The sequence below is a fragment of the Triturus cristatus genome, chromosome 8 (genome assembly GCF_964204655.1).
Source record: "Triturus cristatus chromosome 8, aTriCri1.1, whole genome shotgun sequence".
Taxonomy (NCBI): domain Eukaryota; kingdom Metazoa; phylum Chordata; class Amphibia; order Caudata; family Salamandridae; genus Triturus; species Triturus cristatus.
The window spans coordinates 754,821,295-754,844,985 of NC_140591.1; the positions used below are offsets into that span (position 1 = coordinate 754,821,295).

At 44.7% G+C, this 23,691-nt stretch overlaps 1 protein-coding gene across 2 annotated transcripts in view; it reads right to left on the reverse strand.

The window, feature by feature from the left end:
- LOC146805036 (interleukin-5 receptor subunit alpha-like) overlaps positions 1 to 23,691 on the reverse strand; it is a 450,109-nt gene that overhangs the window by 136,482 nt on the left and 289,936 nt on the right. For both annotated transcript variants that reach the window (XM_085620451.1, XM_085620452.1), the window contains exon 6: positions 3,194 to 3,369. In XM_085620451.1, the coding sequence (XP_085476577.1) occupies positions 3,194 to 3,369 (176 nt within the window). The remainder of the gene's footprint in view (positions 1 to 3,193; positions 3,370 to 23,691) is intronic.

The window sequence follows — 23,691 nt, forward strand, 5'->3', positions numbered from 1 at the left end:
CTCTCACAGATTTTACTCTTCATATAGTACTTACTCAAAAGGTGTCTGTATCTTAATATATAAAAGAATACATTTTATGCTCTTTCGAGTCCCAAAACTACCAGGAAGGGCCATATACTATTAGAGGGTATACTTGAGGACCAGAAAGTAATATTCCTTAACACCTACACATCAAATGTGAATACAGCTGGATTCTGTCACACTATTAATTTATTCCTACAGCAAAACCTGATCCTCGACTCTGGGAAAGATTGTACTAGTACCAGGGGCCACACTCTCCCAAAATATTGGAATAAATTCTGGAAAGCCATGACCTGTTGGATACGTGGTGACTACTACATGCAAATAGAAGGGAGTACACGTTTTACTCGGCTCTCGAAGCAGACAACATCCCACTTAAGGCCTACACCCAACTGTTCTTCCTAGACCTCCACGTGAAATAAAAACAACCACAACAACCTGTTGGGCCTTGCAAAGACTTAGTCGCCGGCTGTGCTAACCCACACTTTACTTACTGGCAATTCCCCTTCCATGCAACCCCCTGCTATCACCCACAACACAAAAATGTGTGCAATGTACCCTGACACAGTGGAGGGCTGAGGAACTAGGAGATCTTTGTCTTCAGCACAAGTTTGCAACACTGCACCAGCATACCCATGGCAACACCCTTCACCCCCTAGACCACTTTCTATACTTGAGGGTGCAGCACGCTGCCCAGATCCACCTGCCTTGGCTTTCCTAACAAACCTAAAAACTTTCCCCCTCTGAATCTGATTATAAACTCTGCAGACATCACTAAATGGATCTCCCAACTGTATAAGATATGCTCCATCTCACGCACTGATGTCCAGGACAGCTCCCTGACTGCATGGAACAGGGACATTGGAACAGAAACCACTGTACCCCAGTGGACTTACTGTTGTATGCAACTACAGCTAGTATTAATGAATCATAAACATAAACTTATCCATTTCAAATTTGTACACTGACTTTACGCTACACCCGCTCGACGAGCAAGAATAGACCCCTCCTGATCACATGGATGCACAAGATGTTTTCAAGGGTAGGCTGATTTCATGTACTTGGCATGGACATGCCCTGACATAATGTTCTTCTGGGGAGGTGGCATAAATATCTTTATTTCTCCTCATTCCTTCCTCTTTCCAAATGTGCTGTATAGTGTAACACGCATAGAAAGAGGAATATGCCTCTAAGTTGGTGGCTTGCTAAATAGCAGATGGCTTTACAACTTGACCAATAGCCATGCAGACATAAGAGAAACTTCCCAATTTACCCTGCTGGTTTCTAAACAGCTTACATTTAGTGTAATTTTGCCTTGTGCAGATTTCAACAGGTATTTACCAGTGTGAATATAATTGGCATCCATCACCTTATGAAAGTTAGGGTCCTGATATATTATTATTTAATTCATAAAAATGAGGTTGCAAAGTGAACACATACTTTTTGCGAATGTAAATTTTACAATCCAACCTCAAAACTGATAGGTTAGTTCACAAAATGCTTAATCGTGGGGGGTCCCAGATTGACCTGCCTATATAATATTCATTAGGAAGGTGCCGATTTGCCACCCTCTGTGCCTAGCTGTAATCACAGGGATTGTGGCCTTTAAATGCCAGGACACCACCTTCTCATGACTACATTTCAAAATGGAAAACTCTTGTTTTAAGCAGCCTGTGTTCCTTAAAAATAAAAGTGCTGCTAAAAAAAACAGCTACTCGTTTTAGAAAGCTTCTTTCTTCTGGGGTTGCTAATATAATTCCCAAAGGGAAAGGACTCCGAATGGGACCCCTTGCATTTACAAATGATTTACCACCACAATTCGGGGTTGTTCGCTCATCAACGATCTGTGATATTAATTGCAGTTGTAAACTATCAATAAATTCCTTTCCAAAATGAAAAGGGGAGGGTATACCCCTTTTATTGTCCCTCTATTTGCAATTCAGAAACAATCTCAAAAGTCCTTTCATTAGTCAAATGACTTTTCCAACTCGTAAAAAGGATTTTGTGCATAATGAAAGGCACTTTTGTGTTTACAAACCGTGAGATTTTGAATGTGAGGGTGCATTTTGCTGTAAGAAAGTAGCTGTAAATACTGGGCTATGTTCCTTGCGTAATTACACATAATTTTGCTGTTATTCTGTGTAATTATGGTACAATTAATTATGCAAGCTATGCCTATCCCTGCTTATAGATGGAAAGGGCCCAACATTTGAATATTTCCAAGTTATTGTGACAGATGTGACACAGAATAGCACTCCTTTGCACCATGGGCCAAGACACAGTGACTTGGGAGGTCCTTTATAAAGGTGTCTTGTGCACCACACATCCACCTACTCCTTAAAGTGTACCTGCAGAGGTGGCTATTGATAAAGATGATTAGACCTTTGCACGATTAGTTGGAGCTTTTTACTCTTCTACAGCTACATACTTGCAAAGCCATGGGAATGTACCAAGGCCACATATAGGATTACCAAATGGTTTCATGTTATCAGAACACCTTTTTATGTGCAGCAAATTGGTGCATTCTAGTTCAGTTCCAATAAACAAATCCTACTACAACACCAGAAAACAATGATTTGTAAAAGCTGCGGCCTAAACTAGAAATGGTATAGCCCATTGTCATGGCGTCATATGCTGTTTAGGGTGATCTTATCAAAATAGAAACAACTGCAAAGGGAACCTTATGAAGGCACCAGAAGTATCATTGAGAGGCTATATTACAATCTCACAATGGAAGGAAGACAATCTATGGGCCTGATTTAGCGATAACACCTTCAGGAGTTGCACCCTGTTTGCAAGTTGTCCACCATCCTACCATTACCTGTTGTCCCTTTTTCTTCATGGCCAGCCTAATAAAGACCTCCTTCATGCTATTTATCTGGCTGTTGGTCAAATTGTACATCATCTCTAATATTTAGCCTGTGGCCGGTTGAACAGCAGAGATTATGTATTCTTTTGCTGGCTGCTGGATAAATATTAGAGATTATTTACTATCCCGGCTGGTGGTCGGGTAAATAGCCACTTCCTTATTTTACCAAATAGGATCCTATAAATAGACATGTGTTCAAGCAATTACTAGCTGTTAGAAATTCACCTATTATTCAAATCAATTAAAATCAATTAGCTGCATCCATGTACTACTGTAATAAGCAAAGCCTGTAATATATCTTACCAATGAGAGCAGGAAGATAAAGACGGTTCACTTTTATTGCCGAGCAGTTGCACCACACTGTTACATTTAACCGTCTTCGTGTGTTGTCGAAATACACATCCTTCATATGACAGCCAACATTTCTCTTCTCTTTATTTATGATGTATTGCTGACATTTAAACTTCTTCTTCTTGTATCTATGAAGGGAAGTTTAGCCCATATTAAAATCACTGGAAGACGCTCTGATGCATTCTTATCTTATCCTAATTATTCTGTTATCTTAACATATATAGCATATGCAGATGGCAGAGCGTGATAGACTATTGATAATCATTGCTGTGTGTGTAGAAGAGCCATGACTCACAAGAGCCATAGTCTTGATTGGGTCATGATGCCCCTCCTGTCCTTCAATAATGGTAATAAATATGATATTACACTCAGTGCCTCTGCTTTAATGATTTATGCCAAGACATTTTTAGATGTATACTTATTTTAAAAGGATGTACACATTCACAGCATGCAGGCACTAATACACATACATTTATACTTACACACACACACACAGCTAGCATGCACCAAACATTTACAAATAAGAAAAACTTACCAGGCCGCAGTGGGATCTCCGAGAGCAGGAGAGAAGCCTCAGATGTTCCTGGAGTGTTGAGACTGCCACCTTCTCTCAATGGCTGACCTTGCGTTAGCCAATAAGAAGAGTCAGCAGTCCCTTACTTCTTACAGAGTGGGTTGGGGTCAGTGAGAGTTGCTGAACCCACCACACTTTACGACAAGATGTCGCTTATTGACACTTGGCCATTGACACTTCAGGGTTTAAAACTGAAGTGCCTAGGTCTGAATCTATCCTTGATGTGCTCTCTCATCATGAGAGGGAGGACCTCGAGGTTCTCTACTGGGCCCATAGGGCTGTGAAACCTCAGCCAGGCAAAGTTCTGCTCAGGCCCCCAAGCACCTGCACATTTGGCGCATGTATAGCACCTGACTGCCTGGCCTGAACATAAAGAGTGTCTGTCAGGCTGACCTTTGCTAAGCCTGGCAGACGCTCTTCATATCTGCAAAAGGTGGGGGTAGAGGAGGTGAGGGCCTTCCACCCTTAAGGTCAGGTTGCACATGCGAAAAGGAGAGAAAAAGGGATGCCCCTGAGAAATTCTGCTGTGAAGCCACAAATACACTGCCCATGGATATGAGGAGAGCACTCATCCACCTGCCAGCTGGTACATGAACATTAGGCATGCGAGGGAGTGATGTCTGACTAAAGGGCTCTCTGCTTGAATGACCAGACTGTCAGTGACCCTAAAATCAGGCAGAGGGGCAGAAGAAGGCCAACCAAGGAGTCATCTATTGAGCTCAGATGACATAGCTGCCGTCAGACAACTAAGATGCATGGAGGTCAATTTTTTTATTTGATGGTGAGACCAGCTAGATACTAATATTAACACTAACACTAATATTAACAGGAACAAATTCCTGACACTACACACACTTGATTATGTTGTGGGAATATGAAATTTGGATTTCATGACCCTCCCATCATGATATCCAGAAGTTGCAAGACTCCAGAGTTCACAGAAACAGCCAGATCAAAAGACTTTTTGGACACCATCCACATGTCACCAATTGAAGTTGCAGGCACACACCTGGAATAAGTGGAGGCTGGGATTAAATCATGCTTTGAAACTGCCTATTCCACCTGACCTGAACCACACTCCAAGATTAAATGGAACTACAGGCAGTGCATCCAGGAAGTTCAACACAAGGTGATTGAAGCACTCTGAAGAGGCAGAGATAAATGTCGATCCTTTCTGAAAACACTACTTCTGGTGGTCATTCCAAGAGCAGGAAAAAAGGCTTACCTCATTATATCCTATTTTAACTTTATTGTTTTATAATTATCTGTAGTCTCTATATTCAATGGACTCTGTCCATGTCCATGGCACAAACTGTCTTTGCTCCTGATTATGAGTTTGGTGCAACGGCATCGGCTCAACACCAGCTCTGCTGCGCCAATCCATTTCAGGGACCGCCGGCCGTATTAAGAGTTGTAAAAGTACAACTCATTATACGGTCGGTGGTCCTTTGGCCTTTCCGATGGCGGAGCCTTGAAAACAGGCACCACAATGGGAATGGCCAAAAAGTTCCAGCACGGCATGGACGGTGACTTCCATGCCATGTTAGAACTGGAGGAATACAGACAGGGGGCACATGTTGTGCCCCCCTGAATGTATCCTCATGGTGGGGGAACATAGGGGTCATGTAGGGCCCTCTTTGTTCCTACACCACCAGCCTTTTTATGCCGGGGCTCTGCCCTGAAAAGGCTGGCAGTCCAGGAACAAACAATATGTTGAGAGGGACAATGCCAGTCCCTGCTCAGCATAATGTGCTGTGGAGCTCCTGTGCCACCGCCAGGGAACTACTGTTTCCTGGCACAGCACTCGGTCCACTGCCGATATGACTACAAAATCGTAATCAGCAAAATGGTGAACCGGCACTCCTGTGCCACCGCAAGTCTGGCGGTCGCAAGACCGCCAGAGTTGTAATCGAGCCCTATATATGTTGTTCACCATGGGTTTTGTAGATACCTGTTTTACCACTTGCACAGTGGACTGACTGCGAAAAACATCCACAGTAACAGTATCATTATTAGAATCTTCAACACCTGTTATTTTCTCTGACCGTCCATCATGAAGCAATTACGGTCCTATAGAGAGATTCAATCATTCAATAAGATCATTTAGTGCTACATACTCATCACAGACCAATTTACTAATCCCAATCTCTCTTTGTTGCAGATTCTTTGTTCCACTGACCTTGATTCAGTGCTTCATTACCCTGAGAGCTCCTGGCTTTTATGAGGGGAGTCAGCCAGCTGTTTAAAGTTAGTGACACAAGTCAACTGGTTTACACTGACTGTTCACAAATACTTTCATATCTTATCATCACTTCTTTATTTCCCCAAATGTTAGCTATACTCAAATATTGGGCCTTCCTAAGGACAAGCGGAGATACAATAATTTTAGCATTGTATCCATCTTGTCAAAGAAGATACTATACCCTGAAGCAGCGTTTTCCAAAGTCGGTTATGCCAGAATTTTAAGATAACTACATTTATTTTAAATGGGATATGCTAAAAATCTGGCATGGATCCGGTCCTCCAAAATTGACTTGTATAACCCAGCATACAGCAAGAGGATCTGAACTTACACTATCAAACTCTTTACCTATTAAGTATGTATGAATGCCCATCTAGGAGAGCCTCATTTCCCTCAAAACTAAGAGGCCAATTTGGATGTCGATTGGTAAGCCTCAGACTGCAGGACGGAGGCTTTCCGACTGACATCCAAGGTTTCAAATCTGACAGCCTTATTACAATGAAGGCTGTTGGATTTGAAACCGTCCGGTCATTCTGGCTGGCTGCAGATAGCGTCAAGGAGCTCGTCGGCCATTCAGAACCGGCACGTAATCACTTAAGGATGGCGTTTCCATCGATGGGATTATGATGTTGGCTTTCAACAGGTTTTTCATGTCGGGGTTTGTGACATGAAAAGCCTGTCGGAAAGCAACTTTGGGGGCCCCTATAAGAGCCCCCTTGCAACAGCGGCCTCCGGTTGGCAGGCATGGGGGGCACATAAGGGAGCTTGTGCTGCGGCCGGTTTCAGACTGCAGCACAAGTTCCCATAGAGAAATGGGAGCGTGTGACCGTGCCATGTGCATTCACATCCTAATACTGCGGTTGGGACCTCCGCTTGCCATCGTAATGAGGCCCACCACAACAGACCTATGAGAATCACATTGATGAATGTGGATTGCTTTCTATACTGTATTAAAAAATTCTACACCGACACTGCTTCCACACCAATCATGCAGACCTAGCAATATTACAAAAGATGTACCACCAACAACATATTGAAGAATGAAAGCATTTAAATACAAACTCTCCAAAGACAAACAATCCCTCCATGCACAAAGAATTTCTAAGGAAGATGAGGCACATTGTCTTTCCTCAACAGAGGTATTATAGGCAACAGGTAAGGCAGCCGGGATGGGCTTATTAATGTGAGGCAACTGCTTTCTCTAAAACAAAATCCCTCTCTTATCAAGCCAGAGTAGAGAGCTCTTTACATTTCTAGCAACAGCAAACAATTTGAACAAAAAGCCTTAGAATTCCAACCAGAATGATGCATACATGCCAACAGATCTGATTCAGACTGGAGACTCCTGATTTTATAAGCTAAAATGGCTTTATTTGAGGTGTCTCAACCCTGAAATTACCACTGCTTCAACAGAAGGGAATGGGAAAATACACATGTGAATATTTTGACTGCAGAGGAAGTTCTTCAAAGAACAAACTTTGTTGACTGCATGCTACGAGCAGTTGTATGATATCAAGGAATTATATATGAAATCAATATAGGATGATACAACTTGGATTCATGTGCATTGCCAATAACTTAATGGACTACGATTATGGAATTATAGAACACTTTTGTATAGAGTGCTAATCATAATTTGGTTACACTTACTTTACTTGAAAATGGCAACACTTTTATGGTGCTCTTTAACTGGGGAGTGTGGTGACTGATCCCCTTGTGCTCTAGCACCAATAAAATGTCTAAGTTATAAGGCATTTCCCATTGCCCTAATCACCAGCTGTAAATCATTTGTTCAGAAGATTGCTATGGATAACAAAGAATAGGAAAGAGCACATATTAATTGCCTCCCCTGTGGCCAAAAGGGCATTTAACTAAGTGAAATTGGGATGTATGTCCTAATTACTCCGTAGATTCGCCCTAGGACAGGATTTCAAATCTTAAATCAAATGGCTGTATTACCAACCAACTGAATAAATACATTTCAGTGGATTTCTGTTGAACCCTATTCTGATTAAATGTGGCAGAAGATAGGGTGCACACTCTCCCTATTCCTCCACTATCTCTTTGCTATTTAATCATCTAAAATAGATAAAGGGGTGCCCCTCCTCTGTGTGTGCTGTAAAATCCTTCTTCTAGGTGGATGACAGTTTCACAACTATTGTAATTCCTAGCATTAGCAGCCCTGATGTATAGATATTTTCACAGTTCTGAGGATACAAAGTGTACTGAGAAAGTGTGAAACTAATCTATGCCAATGCCTATGAGGGCTTATGTTGCAGAATTTGATGGGTAATGGGTTTAGGAAGGTTTGAGATATCTGGGAATCTCTGTCAATAGCCATCTTGACAAAATGGTCAAAGACAACATATGTTCCCTAATAACTGCATGAACTTAACAAGGTGGACTCGACTGCAACTTTCATTGTGTGGAAGAGTGCAAGGGTTTAAATTGGCATTAGACCTGAGATACAAATCTGTCTTTGGAATGCTGGCACTGCTTGCTTATAAAAGCACCCTTTCACCGTATCGACCCTGACTATAAATCACTTGTAAGGGATTAGCAAAACCAAGATTGATGCCTATCAAGCTGCACGCCCACACAGAATCTGGAAGTATATGCCCACTAAATATGAGATCCTATCACTTGACGCACTGCCTACAGCAACTGACATAATTGATATGATGCCACAAACACTCCATCTACATACCTGACAAAGAGAGAAATCTCTTACCTTGCAAACATTGAGTAGTAATGCTGTAAAATCACAAACCTTACCCAACTCTCCTGCCAACAATGGAATAATTGTGCCCTCACTAGTCAACTGCAAAACAGCCCATAAAGTGAGCCCCATGGGTCTTTATTTCTAGGACATCAGCATCCATTGGCAATTTTGAGGCTCCAGAGGAATGAAAAAGAATAGAAGAGCTGACTGATAAGAGATTCCTTAAGTTCTTCTTCACTGCATTTGGAGCCGGTTTGGTAAAATCCATTATCTGTATTAGAATCCCCACTAGCCAATACCTTGAAGTATAGGGCAACACAAGGAGGCAGTGTCAGGTCTCTGTGGAGTGCTAATTGAGAAATCACCATTCAGGCTACCTGCAAACAGCCATGCCTACACGGATAAGGACTAGACAGAATTACTTGCCTCTCATGATAAAAAAATAATGGGAGGAGTGATTGAAATGAGCTTTTGCCCCTTATTACTTGAGTACTTCCAAAAGGAAAAAAAAAAGTTGATCATATTATACTTATATGTGTTTATCATTATATTTTTTGACAGGTTCACTAACAAAATATCGAGTACCAAATTATCAACAGACAAAAGAATTGACTCCAAAATATCGATATTACATTTTTTGACTTCCTATACTTATAATTAAAATTACAAAAATATAAAAAATAAATAGCATTTTCACTAGTAAAGTTGTCTAAAATATCAATTTTTAAATATATCAATTTTAATAATGAACATTAATGAAATTAAATAATATTACTAATAGAATCAAAATAAAGGGGCCGATTCCGATCCTGTAAAAACCGGGTACGAACCGTCGGTCGGAGCGTTTTCTCCGTCCGACTCGTACCCGGTAAAAAAACCCTACAAACTTGCAAGTACCATTCGTACGGAAACACCGACAGCAAAATACATACGAATGTGATCCGGGACACCGCGGACGTGACATCCGGACGGAGTTAGGCATGTTTTTACGTACCAGCAAGTACGATTCGTTACGACAGCAGTCCGGACAGCAATATTTTTACAGCACCCAAAAAGTGCAGGAAAAGCGAAGTACGCCGCGATGCGAGAGAAATAGGGGGCCCGGTACGCGCCGTCCCCCCCCAGCCCCCCATATGTACGCGCCGTCCCCCCAGCCCCCCCGCGGATGGACGCGCCGTACCCCCAGCCCCCCCGTGGTTGGACGCGCCGTACCCCCAGCCCACCCCCGTATGTACGGTGCGTACCCCCACCCCCGTATGTACGGCACGTCCCCCCACCCCCGTATGTACGGCGCGTCCCCCACCCCCGTATGTATGGCGCGTCACCCACCCGTGTATGACCGGCGCGTACCCCCACCCGTGTATGTACGGCGTGTACCTCCACCCCCGTATGTACGGCACGTACCCCCACCCCCGTAGGTACGGTGCGGACCCCCACCGCATGTACGCACCGTACCCCCACCGCATGTACGCACTGTACCCCAGCACCGCATGTACGCACCGTACCCCAGCACCGCATGTACGCACCGTACCCCAGCACCGCATGTACGCACCGTACCCCAGCACCACATGTACGCACCGTACCCCCCCACCGCATGTACGCACCATACCCCAGCACCGCATGTACGCACCGTACCCCAGCACCTTGATTCAACATGAGGCACAATCCAAATGACATTTTGAATACATTTTTCTACAGTCCAAAAAATCAATTTTCTGATGAAAAACGATGACCCGTGACCTGTCGAACTTTCTCCAGATGGTCAGAAATGGTAATTCTTTAATGTTTAATTTTTTGACTGTAAATGACTATTGCATGTGAATTATCACTTTTGGAACTAAAATAAGTGTGTTTAGAGTTATTTTAATGCCTGAAATTGGTCGAAATAGAAGCTTCTGAGTAGGAGAAAAAGTCTGTAAAAATGGCAATAGTCATTTACAATTTTGGTCACATTGAGGCTTCAAAAAGTAGTTATTCAACATGAGCGCACAAGTACGATCCGTACCGGAGTTCCGAAGACACATTCGTATGTATAACGTCACGTACGGAGTGAACTGTGTACCACCCCTACCCCGAGTACACCTGGGCGAGGGGTACGAGTCGAACGGCCGCCCTCAGCCTCCCACCCCTCCCGCGTATGTCCGCACCGTACCCCCTGCCCCAGCACCGCATGTACGCACCATACCCCCAGCCCCCCACCACATGTACGCACCATACCCCAGCACCGAATGTATGCACCGTACCCCAGCACCGCATGTACGCACCGTACCCCCCACCGCATGTACACACCGTACCCCCCCACCGCATGTACGCACCGTACCCCCCACCGCATGTACGTACCGTACCCCCCACCGCATGTACGCACTGTACCCCAGCACCGCATGTACGCACCGTACCCCAGCACCGCATGTACGCTCCATACGCCAGCACCGCATGTACGCACCATACCCCAGCACCGCATGTACGCACCATACCCCCCACCGCATGTACGCACCGTACCCCAGCACCGCATATACGCACTGTACCCCAGCACCGCATGTACGCACCGTATCCCAGCACTGCATGTACGCACCGTACCCCCCACCGCATGTACGCACCGTACCCCAGCACCGCATGTACGCACCGTATCCCAGCACCGCATGTACGCACCGTACCCCCCACTGCATGTACGCACCGTACCCCAGCACCGCATGAACGCACCGTACCACAGCACCGCATGTACGCACCATACCCCCCCACTGCATGTACGCACCGTACCCCAGCACTGCATGTACGCACCGTACCCCCAGCGCTACGGTGCGTACATGCGGCGGGGGGCTGGGGGTACGGTGCGTACATGCGGTGGGGGGGCTGGGGGTACGGTGCATACATGTAGCGCTGGGGTACGGTGCGTACCGGGCCCCCTTTTCCTCACGCATCGCGACGTACTTAGCTTTTCTGGCACTTTTTGGCTCCCGTAAAAATATTGCCGTGCAGAGTGCTGTGGGTACGAATCGTACTTGCTGGTCCGTAAAACGCTGTCTGACTCCGTGCGAATGTCGCGTACGCGCTGTACCGGATCGGATTTCTATGTATTTTTTAGTCGCACGGTGTTTTTTACGATTCGTACGGAAATGGTATTTCTGTACGAATCGTACTTGCTGGTTTGTACGGTGGTGTTCCGGGGTACGAGTCGTACGGGGAAAACGCTCCGTACGACGATTCGTACCTGGGTTTTACCGGATCGGAATCCTCACCAAAATATTTAAAAAACAAAATATTGTAATTGCAAATAAAAACTGAAAATAGAAATTTTGAATTTACTAAAAATAAATAAAATATTTAAAACATTAATAATTATAAATATTGTCATTTTATTTTTTTTAAACAGTTTTTATTTAACAAGAGATTCTGGTCATCACTTACAATTAATCATTGGTTGCATCAGTATCGCTCATCAAAGCAGGATAAATACATGGCATTTGATGTTACACACAGCAGAGAAAAAGACTCAATATTCGTGCAAATCAAGGCGATAATGGTTCGTCTAGGAAGGGGACTAGAGGGGGTTCACAGATATTGCCACGATATACATTCCAATTATTCCAGAAAGCCATCCATTTTTGGGGGCAGCCACGTGTGACATACACAGTCTTTTCCCTAATTATACTCCAGTCCATATCTGCCTTCCAGGCACTCAGTGTTGGTGGCACAGCTGCTCCCCACAGACGGGCAATATTTCATTTGGCCACCATTTAGCCAAGAGTTGCTCAAAGTTTGCCCTTGCTGTTAAGGTCCGTGGGCTCCCACACATTTAGGAGGCATCTCTTGGCTTCGGGCCGAATTGCCACTTCCCAGACTGCACTCATACATTCGTGTACCTTTTTCCAATAGTCTTGAATCATCGCACAGTCCCAGATAATATGCATAAAGGAACCCTCTAGTCCACATTGTCGCTTACCCAGTCCTTCGTCAACCCTACCCATTAGTACCAGCCTAGGACTGGAAATGTAGATTCGGTGTAAAAATTTTCATTGGACAAGTTGCAGCTTGGAAGAGATAGCGACTTCCCTAGGGGAGGACAGTGCATCCTGCCATTCTTCGTCGTCTAATTCGAGACCGTCTCGCTCCCATCGCTCATTGAATAATACTAGGGGGTCTGGGGTGTTGTTGATGAGCTTTTTGTGTGTCAGGGAGATGGCTTTGTCTGGCAAATACCCATCCAGCAATCCGTCCACCAGAGGAGAGGACCCGGTGGGGATGTTAGTTTGGAGGGAGTGTCGGACTTGTTGGTATCTAAAATATTCCGTGCTCGCTAACTCGTGTATCTGTTGGAGTGAGGTGAATGAGACCACCCCGCTCGCTCCCCAGAGATCCCCAATGTGGGAGAGCCCAATTAGGTCCCATTTATCAAAGCCCCTTGTCCTCCCAAGTAAACCCAAGTGCTCGGAGTCCCACAGAGGAGTGGCGAGTGTGAGCTTTTTGGCCCAGCCTAAGCTGCGTTTGACCGTATGCCAGAGCTGGACCGAATGTTGTGTAGGTCCTGTAAGTGGGTATTTATTGGGTCTGGAATAAAGTGCCCTAGTAAAGTTGCCCCCCAGGAGTAGCCACTTGTCCATTCTGTAACCTGAGTCGTAACCTTCACGGTAAGTGCAGTGAGTTATGGCTGCGAGGTGAGCCGTCCAGTAATATTTTTTAATGTCAGGGAGTCCTATGCCTCCGTCAGACCATCCAAGCGTGAGTTTGTGGAGTGCTATGCGCGGTCTACCGTCCCATAATAGATCCCTTTGGATGCTTTCGATGTCTTTGAAGAACTTGGGTGGAACTAGGTCTGGGAAGTTCTGGAGTGCATAGAGGAAACGCAGTAGTGTCATCATTTTCAAGAGCGTTGCTCGTCCCAATAGTGACAGCGACAGCGTCTTCCAAGTTGTCGTGTCTCGTTTGAATCTCTGTAGAGGGGGGAGAAGGTTACACTCATAGCGGAGTTTAACATCGGCAGTGATGAAAATTCACAGGTATTTAAATCCATCTGTAAACTGTCAGGATGGGGCAGTCGCTTGGGAGGGGGGGATCTCCATGCAGAACGACTTGCTCCAATTTATTCTATAGTCGGAGTTTCTCCTAAAACTGGTGAAGATATCCAGGATGACTCACAGTGACTTCTGGGGAGAGGCGAGATATAAGAGGATGTCGTCTGCGTACAGGGAGATTCAGTCTTCCCACCCCACCGCCCACTTGAGTCCCCTGATGGAGGGGTCCTTCAGTATCCAGGCCGCTAATGGCTCAAGGGAAAGTAAGAGTAAGGGCGAGAGGGGACACCCCTGTCGAGTTCCCCTGCCAAGGGTGAACACCTTGGAAACCTTGTTGTTTACTACCACTTGGGCCAATGGTTCAGCATGGAGAAGCCGCACCCATCCAATGAAATTGGGGCCGAAGCCCAGCTTCTTGAGGACCACCATTAGATACGCCAATTTGAGTGTATCAAATGCCATGGTAGCATCTAGTGAGACTACTACTGCATCTTCCTGAATGGTGGCTAGGCGCCCCAGCACTCCGTGTAGCCTTCGCAAATTGAGCGCGGTATTACGGTGTGGCATGAAGCCCGATTGGTCAGAGTGGATCAGTCTGTCTATTACTTGTCTTAGTCGGTTCGCCAGCAGTTTGGCCAGGATTTTGGGTTTTGCATTTAACAGGGAGATGGGCCTATAGGAGGAGCATTATTTCTTTGGCTTCCCTTCCTTGTGTATGGTGACCAACATGGCGATACGTTGATCACGTGGGAGTAGGCCATGGTCTTTACTATCCTTGTACATTTTCCTAAGGTACGGGGCCAGCTTGTCAGGTTTAAGCTTATAGAGTTCTATGGGCAGCCCGTTGGGGCCCAGGGCTTTCCCGGGCTGTAGACTTCTTAAAGCTGTTGCAATTTCGTCGTTTGTCAGTGAACTATCTAAAGACTGCCTGTCTAAGTCTGTAAGGGTAGGTAGTGGGATATCTACAAGAAGCACGGAGGAGTCCTCCTCTGGTAGATCCGAGCTGCTCTGATACACCTGTCTGAAGTGATTCGCAAATTGTTGTGGGGTTCTGTTAATACGGCGCCAGAGCTACTCTTGAGCTCTGGTACCAGTCATTTCGCCCTCTCTTTCTTGTCTAACCATGTGATCAGTTTGCCTGCTTTGTCATCATGATCGTATAAGCATCCATCCCTGTCTCTTGCGAGAGTTTTGGCCTCATCAGTCGCAACAGCATTATATTCCATCGTCTTTAGTTGCAGGTTATGGAGGGTGTCCTGATCTTCCTCTTCCTTCACCGCCTCTTCGAGGCGGAGGAGGTCATGCTCAATACGAGTCATCTCTTTGTCCTTTTCTTTGCACAACCTGGCTATGGTCGAGAGCGCATGGCCTCTAACAACCGTCTTAAAAGCTTCTCAGAGGGTGGTAGGGGAGTTGACTGTGCCTTCTTTGTCCTGGAAGTAATGGTCGAGAGTTTGTGTTAGTGTGGCTTTGACTTTGGGTTGTGGAGATACCACTGGTTAATAGACGCTACACAACCAACGCTTTTGTCCCCAATTGTTAAGTGCACCCACAGTGAGGAGTGATCAGATATGCCCCTTGCCAGATGTCTGATTTATTGTATGGTCGCGTCCTGTTGCTCGGGCATGAGGATATAATCGATTCTGGAGAAGGTGTGATGTGATCCGGAGTGAAACGTGTATTGTTTGAGATCAGGGTGACGCACCCGCCAGAGATCTGAGAGGCCAAAGGCCTCGAGGAAGTTAGAGAGCCAACGGCTCGCTGTGCCGATATCTCGAGGTGAACATCGGTTGAGATGATCCGATACAACTGCGCTGAATTCTCCACCCATCACAAGGTGTCCTTCTGGAAGGGAGAGTATGAAAGCCCCCAAGTCCTTGAAGGACTGTGTCTGGAGACCCAGTGGGATATAGACTGCTAGTGTAAGGGTGTGACCCTCCCATTGTCCCGAGACCGCCGTGTAACGCCCCAGCGGGTCGGTCCAGATGTGTTTCATGCTGAACGGAAAGGAGTGTTTGAAGAGAATGCCCACCCCTCGAGAGCCGGAGGTGAAGACGGCGTGTGTCACCAGTTTGTATCACCATCTGTTTAACGCCTTGCAAGTGTTGACAACTAGGTGCGTCTCTTGGAGTAGTGCGACATCTGGAGCCTGTTGTTTTATATACTGGAGCACAATACTTTGTTTTATCTTGTCCCCCAACCCGTTGACGTTCCAACTAAGGAGCTTAAGACTCTTATCCCATTGCGGACTCATTTTTACAGATAAGGTTCCTGCCGTGCTTTCTAAACATGCCATGTAACCAGAATAGAGAAATTTTGCTTGAGTGTGACAAACAACTGCCCCTCCCACAACCCACCTCCCAAAATCCCTGAAAATTCCATACGAAAAATTTGAACATAACACTCCCATGAGACCAACCCCCCTCCCTGCTACTCTGCTGCGTAGGTTTAAAACTAGCCACATCTGCAACTAGCAGAGCGCCTATCGCCCAGTAAACCGATCAACAATTGCGGGGGAGTAAAGGCTCTGCCCCCGCCTTCATCTCCTCACTAATCAAGTCTTATGTACCTATAAGAGAACTTCGGTCTTCCTCCAAGTCCCTCCTCCAGATCCCTCGTTTCACTCGCAAAAAGTGGGGCGGGGCCAATTTCTCCACCCTGGCTCCAACCTTTTGGAACTCGCTCCCTGACCACCTCCGCTCTGCCACTCAGTATCTCCCCTTTCGCAGAGATCTGAAAACGTTCCTCTTCAGCCAGGCTTTCCTCACTTAAACTCCCTCAAAATTCCCTTCACCTCTCCCTGGTCTTTCCCCCTCAGTTGCCAATCCCCCCAGCGCCAAGAAACCGCAAGGTGTACGCTGCGCTTTAGAAGTATTTTAAATTAGAAATTAGAAATTAGGCTAGCGCCGACTCTGGCCGCTGGGGGTCCGCCCCTAACCACCACAGGAGAGTGTCATTGTGAGGACCCATTAGTCCCGCAGGGCCAGTCCCTTATATCGTATCCCTACCCCCATACCATCCCGTTAAGTATCATATGTTACAGTTTGTTGAGGCAGTTCCGCAAGTCCAACACCATAGGAATATCCATTCAGTCTCTGTTGGCCTCCAGTGTCACCGGGCTAGTAGATCTCGACCGCCAGGATCGCTGACTTCACCTGTCTGATTCCAACCTGCCATCTGCAGAGCCCGGCGAGTGGGCACGGGTGTCTCTCATACTGTCTCCCAGGGTCGCTTCGGTCTTCCGCTTAGTCGCCTTGTCCAACCATGCCTGCTCCTCCGATGGGGTAAAAAAAAACACGATTTCCCGTCTGCGATGATTTTGAGCTTTGCAGGGAAGAACATCATGTACTTGATGCCGCTGTCTCGTAGTGCCTTCTTGATCCCATCAAAGGAACACCCCTCTTGCTGAATTTTAAGAGTGAAATCCGCAAAGAAGCGCACCATGGTGTTCTCAACGGAGGTCCCCTTGCAGTCAGGCAGCTTGCAAAATTGCATAGCGGTCCCTATAGTTGAGGATTTTTGCGATGATGGTCCTGGGGGCAGCCCCCGGCTTCGATCGCGGGATCGGTGCCCAATGCGTCCTCTCGATCGTGAAGCGGGAGGAGAGCCGTTTCAGTTTACGGTGGTTGAGGATTAAGTCTTCAAGGAAGAGATTCACGCTCGGCCCTTCTGAGCCCTCCGGGACCCCAACCACTCTGATATTAATGCAGCAGGCCCGCCCCTCCTGGTCCTCGAGTTTAAGGGCCATCTGGTGTGCTGGTGTACCAGTTGTTGGACCGGCTATTCCGGCTTCTTAGTTGAGGTGTGGAGCTCTGTGACATTTGTCTCTGCCCGTCGTTTTATTCATGTCGGCTCTCAACAGGTTCATTTCAATGGAGACCTTGTCAATTTTGGTTTCGAGCATGGCACCCAGCACCTGGATGGCCGCCATTATTGAGCTGAGGGACGGTTCGTTGTCGCCAGACTGTCCACTCTGGGCCCCGTCATCCGATGTCGCCTGCTTCTGCACTGCGTATTTATCAAGCGTATTTGTCTGTACCGCTGCACCACCCTTGGGCTTCACTGTAGGTGCGAGTGTGTTGACGGCCTCTTATCTCAAGGCCCCTGTTTCTCTGAGTCGCCCAAACACAGGTTCCAGGTGCAGTCTGCTCCGTTGAGCGTCAGCGATGTTGTCGTTACTGGATCCTCTGTCTTGCCAGGCAGGCGGCGGGCATCACTTCACTGCACCAGCGGACCCCTGCAATTGCCTGATGTAACCCCACCCCAGCGATGTTGTCTGTGGGCGCAGGGTCATTGTGTTGAGGGGGATCCCTCCGTATATCACTAGGGCACCACTGTTCATGCAATCTTCTGCGGTCACCACCACGGCCAGCTGACCATGTGTCGGGCCCCCACCCAGCACTTCCCAATCCGGGCCTCCAGTGCGGGTAGAGCAAGCCTTGGGGCCTTTTGAACATGCGCTTATTCAGAGGTTGGAGACAATGCACGCGTGCTCCATAGTGGAGGCCACACACGGCCATTTGGTTGGTCAAGAGTTGCTTGGTAGCTGGCGCCTGGGGCTCGGCATTCTCTGTCTACGGCCGCAGTTTACCCCCGGTGTCTTCGGTGGAGTTGTATTACCCAGGGGAGGCAGTCGTGCATATGCCTCAGCGGGCAACTTGGGATGTATAGCTGGGGGGGAGAAACGAAGCAGGGGCCCTCCGCCCCAGTCTCCAACTCCGAGCGCTGTTGGGCGGTACGCATTGCTGAGCGCGGTATGTTCCGTGGAGATTCGGTCCCCTTCAGGTCACGGCAGTGAGCAGGCTAACATCCCAGGAAGCCGAGGCAGCAGGCTTCCGCCCCCCACTGCAACCGCCGATATCCAATGCGGGGGGGGGAGGAAGGGAGGTCCCACCGGGCCGTACATCTGAGGGCCAACAGACGCATCGGTTCTACAAAGGGGCGGATATACAGCTCGTTCCCGATCTCCACGAGGGGCCTCCGCCAGCAATCCTCGCCCCGTCTCGGAGTCCGGAGACTGAGGTATATCCGTTCTTTTTCGACGGGATTTTCACAGCAGTCGGGTTGATTGGTGTTCTGACAGCGCTGCGGGCGTTCCGGGCTCACCAATGCGGGAAGTTTGTCAGATTTCAAAGTTTTGGGCCCTGGCCCCGGCGGAGCTGTCCCTTTAGGCGGCCATCTTTGCCAGCGTCAAGCCACGCCCCCAATATTATCATTTTAAATAACCAAAAACATATTAATATAAATGTAAACAATTTAAAGTAAACTACAATATTTTAAAATTAATATATATACTTTTCCCACTACAAACTATAAATAGTAGACAAAGTCTCGAACTCAGGAGGTGTATAATTTACAAGTCCCACTACAATCAATGCAAGAGTAAGCAAAGTGTTGGCTGTCGGAGGGGTAAAATGTACTATTACCACTCCACTCAGTGCTACTGTGGGGAAATTGATGGAATGCGGAGGGATAAAATGTGCTATTCCCACTCCAGTCAGTCAGTTCAACAGTAGGGAAAGTGCTGGCTTGCAGAAGTGTAAAATTTACAATTCCAACTCCAATGAGTGCAAGAGTAGGGAAAGTGTTGTATAGCAGAGGGGTAAAATTACTATTCCCACTCCAATAAATGCAACAGTAGGGAAAGTGTTAGATAGTGGAGGGGTAAAACTGACTATTCATAACTCCAGTCAATGCAACAGCAGGGAAAGTGTTGGATTTTGGAGGGGTAAAATGTACTATCCCCACTCCATTCAATATAACAGATGGGGAAGTGTTGGATTGCAGAGGGGTAAAATGTAATATCCCCACTCGTCAGTACAACAGTAGGGAATTAGTTGGATTGCAGAAGGGTGAAATCTACTATTCCCACTCCACTCATTGCAACAGTAGGGAATGTGTTGGATTGCGGAGGGTTGAAATTTACTATTCCCACTCCACTCATTGCAACCGTAGGGAATGTGTTGGATTGCGGAGGGTTAGAATTTACTATTCCACCTCTAATCAGTGTCACAGTAGGAAAAGTGTTGGATTATGGAGGGGTAAAATGTACTATTCCCACTCCACTTGGTGCAACAGTGGGGAACGTGTTGGATTGCGGAGGGGTAAAATTTACTATTCCCCCTCCAGTCAGTGTAACAGTAGGGAAAGTGTTGGGCTACAGAGGGATAAAATGTACTATTCCCACTCCACTCAGTTCAACAGTAGGGAAATTGTTGGACTGCGGAGGGGTAACATCCACTACTGCCACTGTAATCTATGCAGCATTAGAAACAGACTACTTTACTTCAAGTAAAATAAAGTAGATAACATAGAAAAAATAATTTAAATATAAAAAATCTATATTATTTTAAATGAACAAATTGCATATATAATAACGTTTTCTAAATATAAATTAATACAAATTTTATTTTCGTCAAAATACAAAAATCTATTTTTAAAATAATAACAACCAATGAATACAATATTATTTACATATAAAAAGCATAACACAATTAACACATACAAAAATAGGTTACAATTTAAATTTCTTTTACTCTTTTTAATTTTGTTACTACTTACATAACTTTCTACCCTACACCTTTACAAGCTACACACCACTCATCTGAGGGGCCGATTACGATATTGTTTGGAAACTGTCCTGAACGAATCGGTTCCAGACTAGTTTCTAAACAAATTTGATCCTGTGAGGCCGGACGACCGATTACAATGCCTCACAACATCGTTCGGTCGGACTTGCATTGACTTCAATGGAAGCCTGTGTTCCGAACCCGAACACAGGATCCTTTATAAAAAAGGGGTGGGTGGGGAAAACCGTGCACCCTGGTTGGGAAGAGGGGTCCGTTGGGTATCCCCAAAGGCCACATACGGGCAAACCGAATTGTAATGGCTGTCCAAATCGGTCAGCGAAATCGCTCGTCCGGAAACCGTGTCCATAGAGCTGTATGAATCGGCTCTGAAAGACTCGGGCTGGCCTGATGACTTTCGGAACCAACTCGGTCTGCTTGAACGGTTTCTAGGCATAGTGATCGGTCATTGGGGAAACTATCTATCTATAAAAATATTATTATAGCCTTATAGCCCGCTGTAGGGGGCTATACAGGCTATTAAAGGCCCGCTCTAGAGTTAAAGGCCCGAGCCGAAGGCGAGGGACTTTAACAAGGGAGCGGACTTTAATAGCCGGCATAGCCCAGCTACGAAAGGCTATAAGGCTATTAGAACATTCTGCCACTAGAGAGCAGAATGTTCTAACAAATTAAACAAAGGCCTTTTGGAGTTCGAGGAGTTTTAAATCCCCTCGGGCTCCTAGAGGCCTTTGTTCAAACAACATTGGAATGTTGCTTTGCGGACCTTTACCGGCCCGTAGAAGCATGGACCACTCCATTGTCTTCAATGAAGTGCTCCACATACCAATGTTCTAATATTGCTTACATGTACAATATTAGAAATAAAAATGATGCCCTTACATCTGTACATGCCTACATATGCCACCCAAACATGGACATTTACGTTACAAAGGTGTTGAGACAAAATATTAAGTCAATAATATCGACTGACAAATATTGAATTGGAAATATTGTGACACAGAAATATCGTTAGCAAGAATATTGCAGACAAGAATATCGATTTTAAGGTAAGTAATATTGATGTTAAAAATGTTGTTGTTAATAATATCGATTTTTAATTATTTTTGTGTATTTTAATATATATGTTGATTGTATTCATTTTAAAACGTTTGTTGAAATATTGTTAGTTTTTTAATGTGATTTATAAATTAATAGAAATTTTTAAATTTAATATAATAGTTTTTTGTTATTTTAGTACTGTAGCTGGTTGTGGGGTTTATAGGGGAATAGGGTGGGAAGAAAATTAGTTAAAAATAATCAATACAAATTGTAAATAATATTAATTATCTAATCGATAATTATTCATGATAATTGTAAAACAATTATTTTTTGTAGTTACCTTTTAGGTGTGTGTTGTGGGTTTTGTAGGGGTATAGGGTGGGAAGTAAATTAATAATACTTAATTAATATTTTTTTTTAAATAGTATGACATATTTATTTGATAATTATTTATGTAAATTGTATAAATAATAGCTTTTGTTTTTAAGTTTTAGGTGTGGGCTGTGGGTTTTGTAGGGGTATAGAGTGGGAAGTAAATTAATTAATTAATTTCTAATAATTACCAATTATTTAAATGATAATTATTTATGTAAATAGTCTAATTAATGCTTTTTTTGTTGTGTAAGTTTGAGGTGTGGGTTCTGTATTTTGTAGGGGTACAGCAGCGGAAGTAAATTAATTATAATTTATTAATAATTATTTTGAATTTATTTATAATTATTTAATTGATAATTATTTATGTTAATTATAGAGATAATATTTTTAAGTTAAATTCAATGTGCAGGTTGTCAGTTTTGTGTAGGTATAAGGTGGAAAGTATATTAATTACAATTATTTAAAAACGTATTGATTAATATAAATAATTATGTAATTGATAATTATGTAGTATATATTTTGTTTTTGTTTTTTGTGGTTTTTGTAGGAGGAAGGATGTGTAGGAAATTTCAACAATTAATAAATATTGTTAATTTTTAATAATTGTTTAAAGGACAATTAATTATGTAAATATGCAATTAAAATATTGTTAAGGTTTTATGTTTGAGTTGTATTTGTAAGGGTAAGTGGTGGGAAGTTAATTAAATATAATTAATTTATTCTTAGTTAATTAGTAATATTAATTCTTTAATTGAATATTAATTATGTAAATTTTTAAGTTAATTTAAAAAATGTATACGTTAGATGTGGCTTTTTTTGTACGGATAAAGGATGGAAAGGTAGTAATTGTTTTCTTAGTAGTTAATTAGTATTAGAACATTGGAATGTTGGGAACTCCACTGAAGACATTGGAGTGGCCTGAGCTAATAATGGCTGATATATGCCTTCTGACCCAACATTCCAATATATCTTCCTGTGTTTCTCCTTTGTTTAATTGAGAAACTTCTACCCTCAGTAGAGGGAATCCTCTAATAGCCTTATAGCCCTTCTGTCTCGGTATATGCCGGTTGATAAAAGCCATCTCCCTTGTTATAGGCCCTTGCCTGCAGTTCGGCCTATAACTAAGTTCAGTACCTTTAACAATCAACATAGCCGTCGACACAGTCGTGTAACATAGGCCCCTGCAGCCCCCACAGTGCACCCCCCCCCAAGCTCCAAGGGTCCCCTCAGCACAATACCCTGATCTGAGAGCTCCTCATTCTGGGGGTGGGGGTCAATATACCTTCTAGGGGAGCCCCCTCCCATTTCGTTACACCACTACATCAGCAGCAGGCTACAAGGTTATAATAGTTGCCATGCTTGACAGGAGTTTAATCTATGATTAACATTTTGCATTGTAGTCCTCTTTTTGTATTGATAGGCATTCTTCATATAGTAATCTGAAATCAAACTAGGCGGTCAGCTGTGTTATCAATTTTTGCTGAAATGTTGAGAAAAAGAGACAAAATCATTTTCTTTTTATAATTATATCTGAAATATCCATAATATCAAACAACATAACTTCTTACTTCCTGGCTTTTTGTTAAGTACATGTTTTTTAAAACAGATACTCAAAACAAAAATAAAAAAATTCCATGTCACAAACCATAACTTCAGATGCTCAGAGTGCAATATCATATTTATTACCATTGGAGGAGGAGGAGTGGTGCATCTTTACCCACCTGAGGCTTTCCCATCCTGTAAGTCACAGCTCCTCCATGTACTCAAAAATCCTATTAAATAGCATGTTACACTCTGGGAATTGGTTATACTACTAAGGGGCCGATTCCGATCGGGTTGGAAAGCACTCCGACCGAGTCAGATCCGGAGTGTTTTCCGACCGAGCCGGACCCCTACAGTCCGA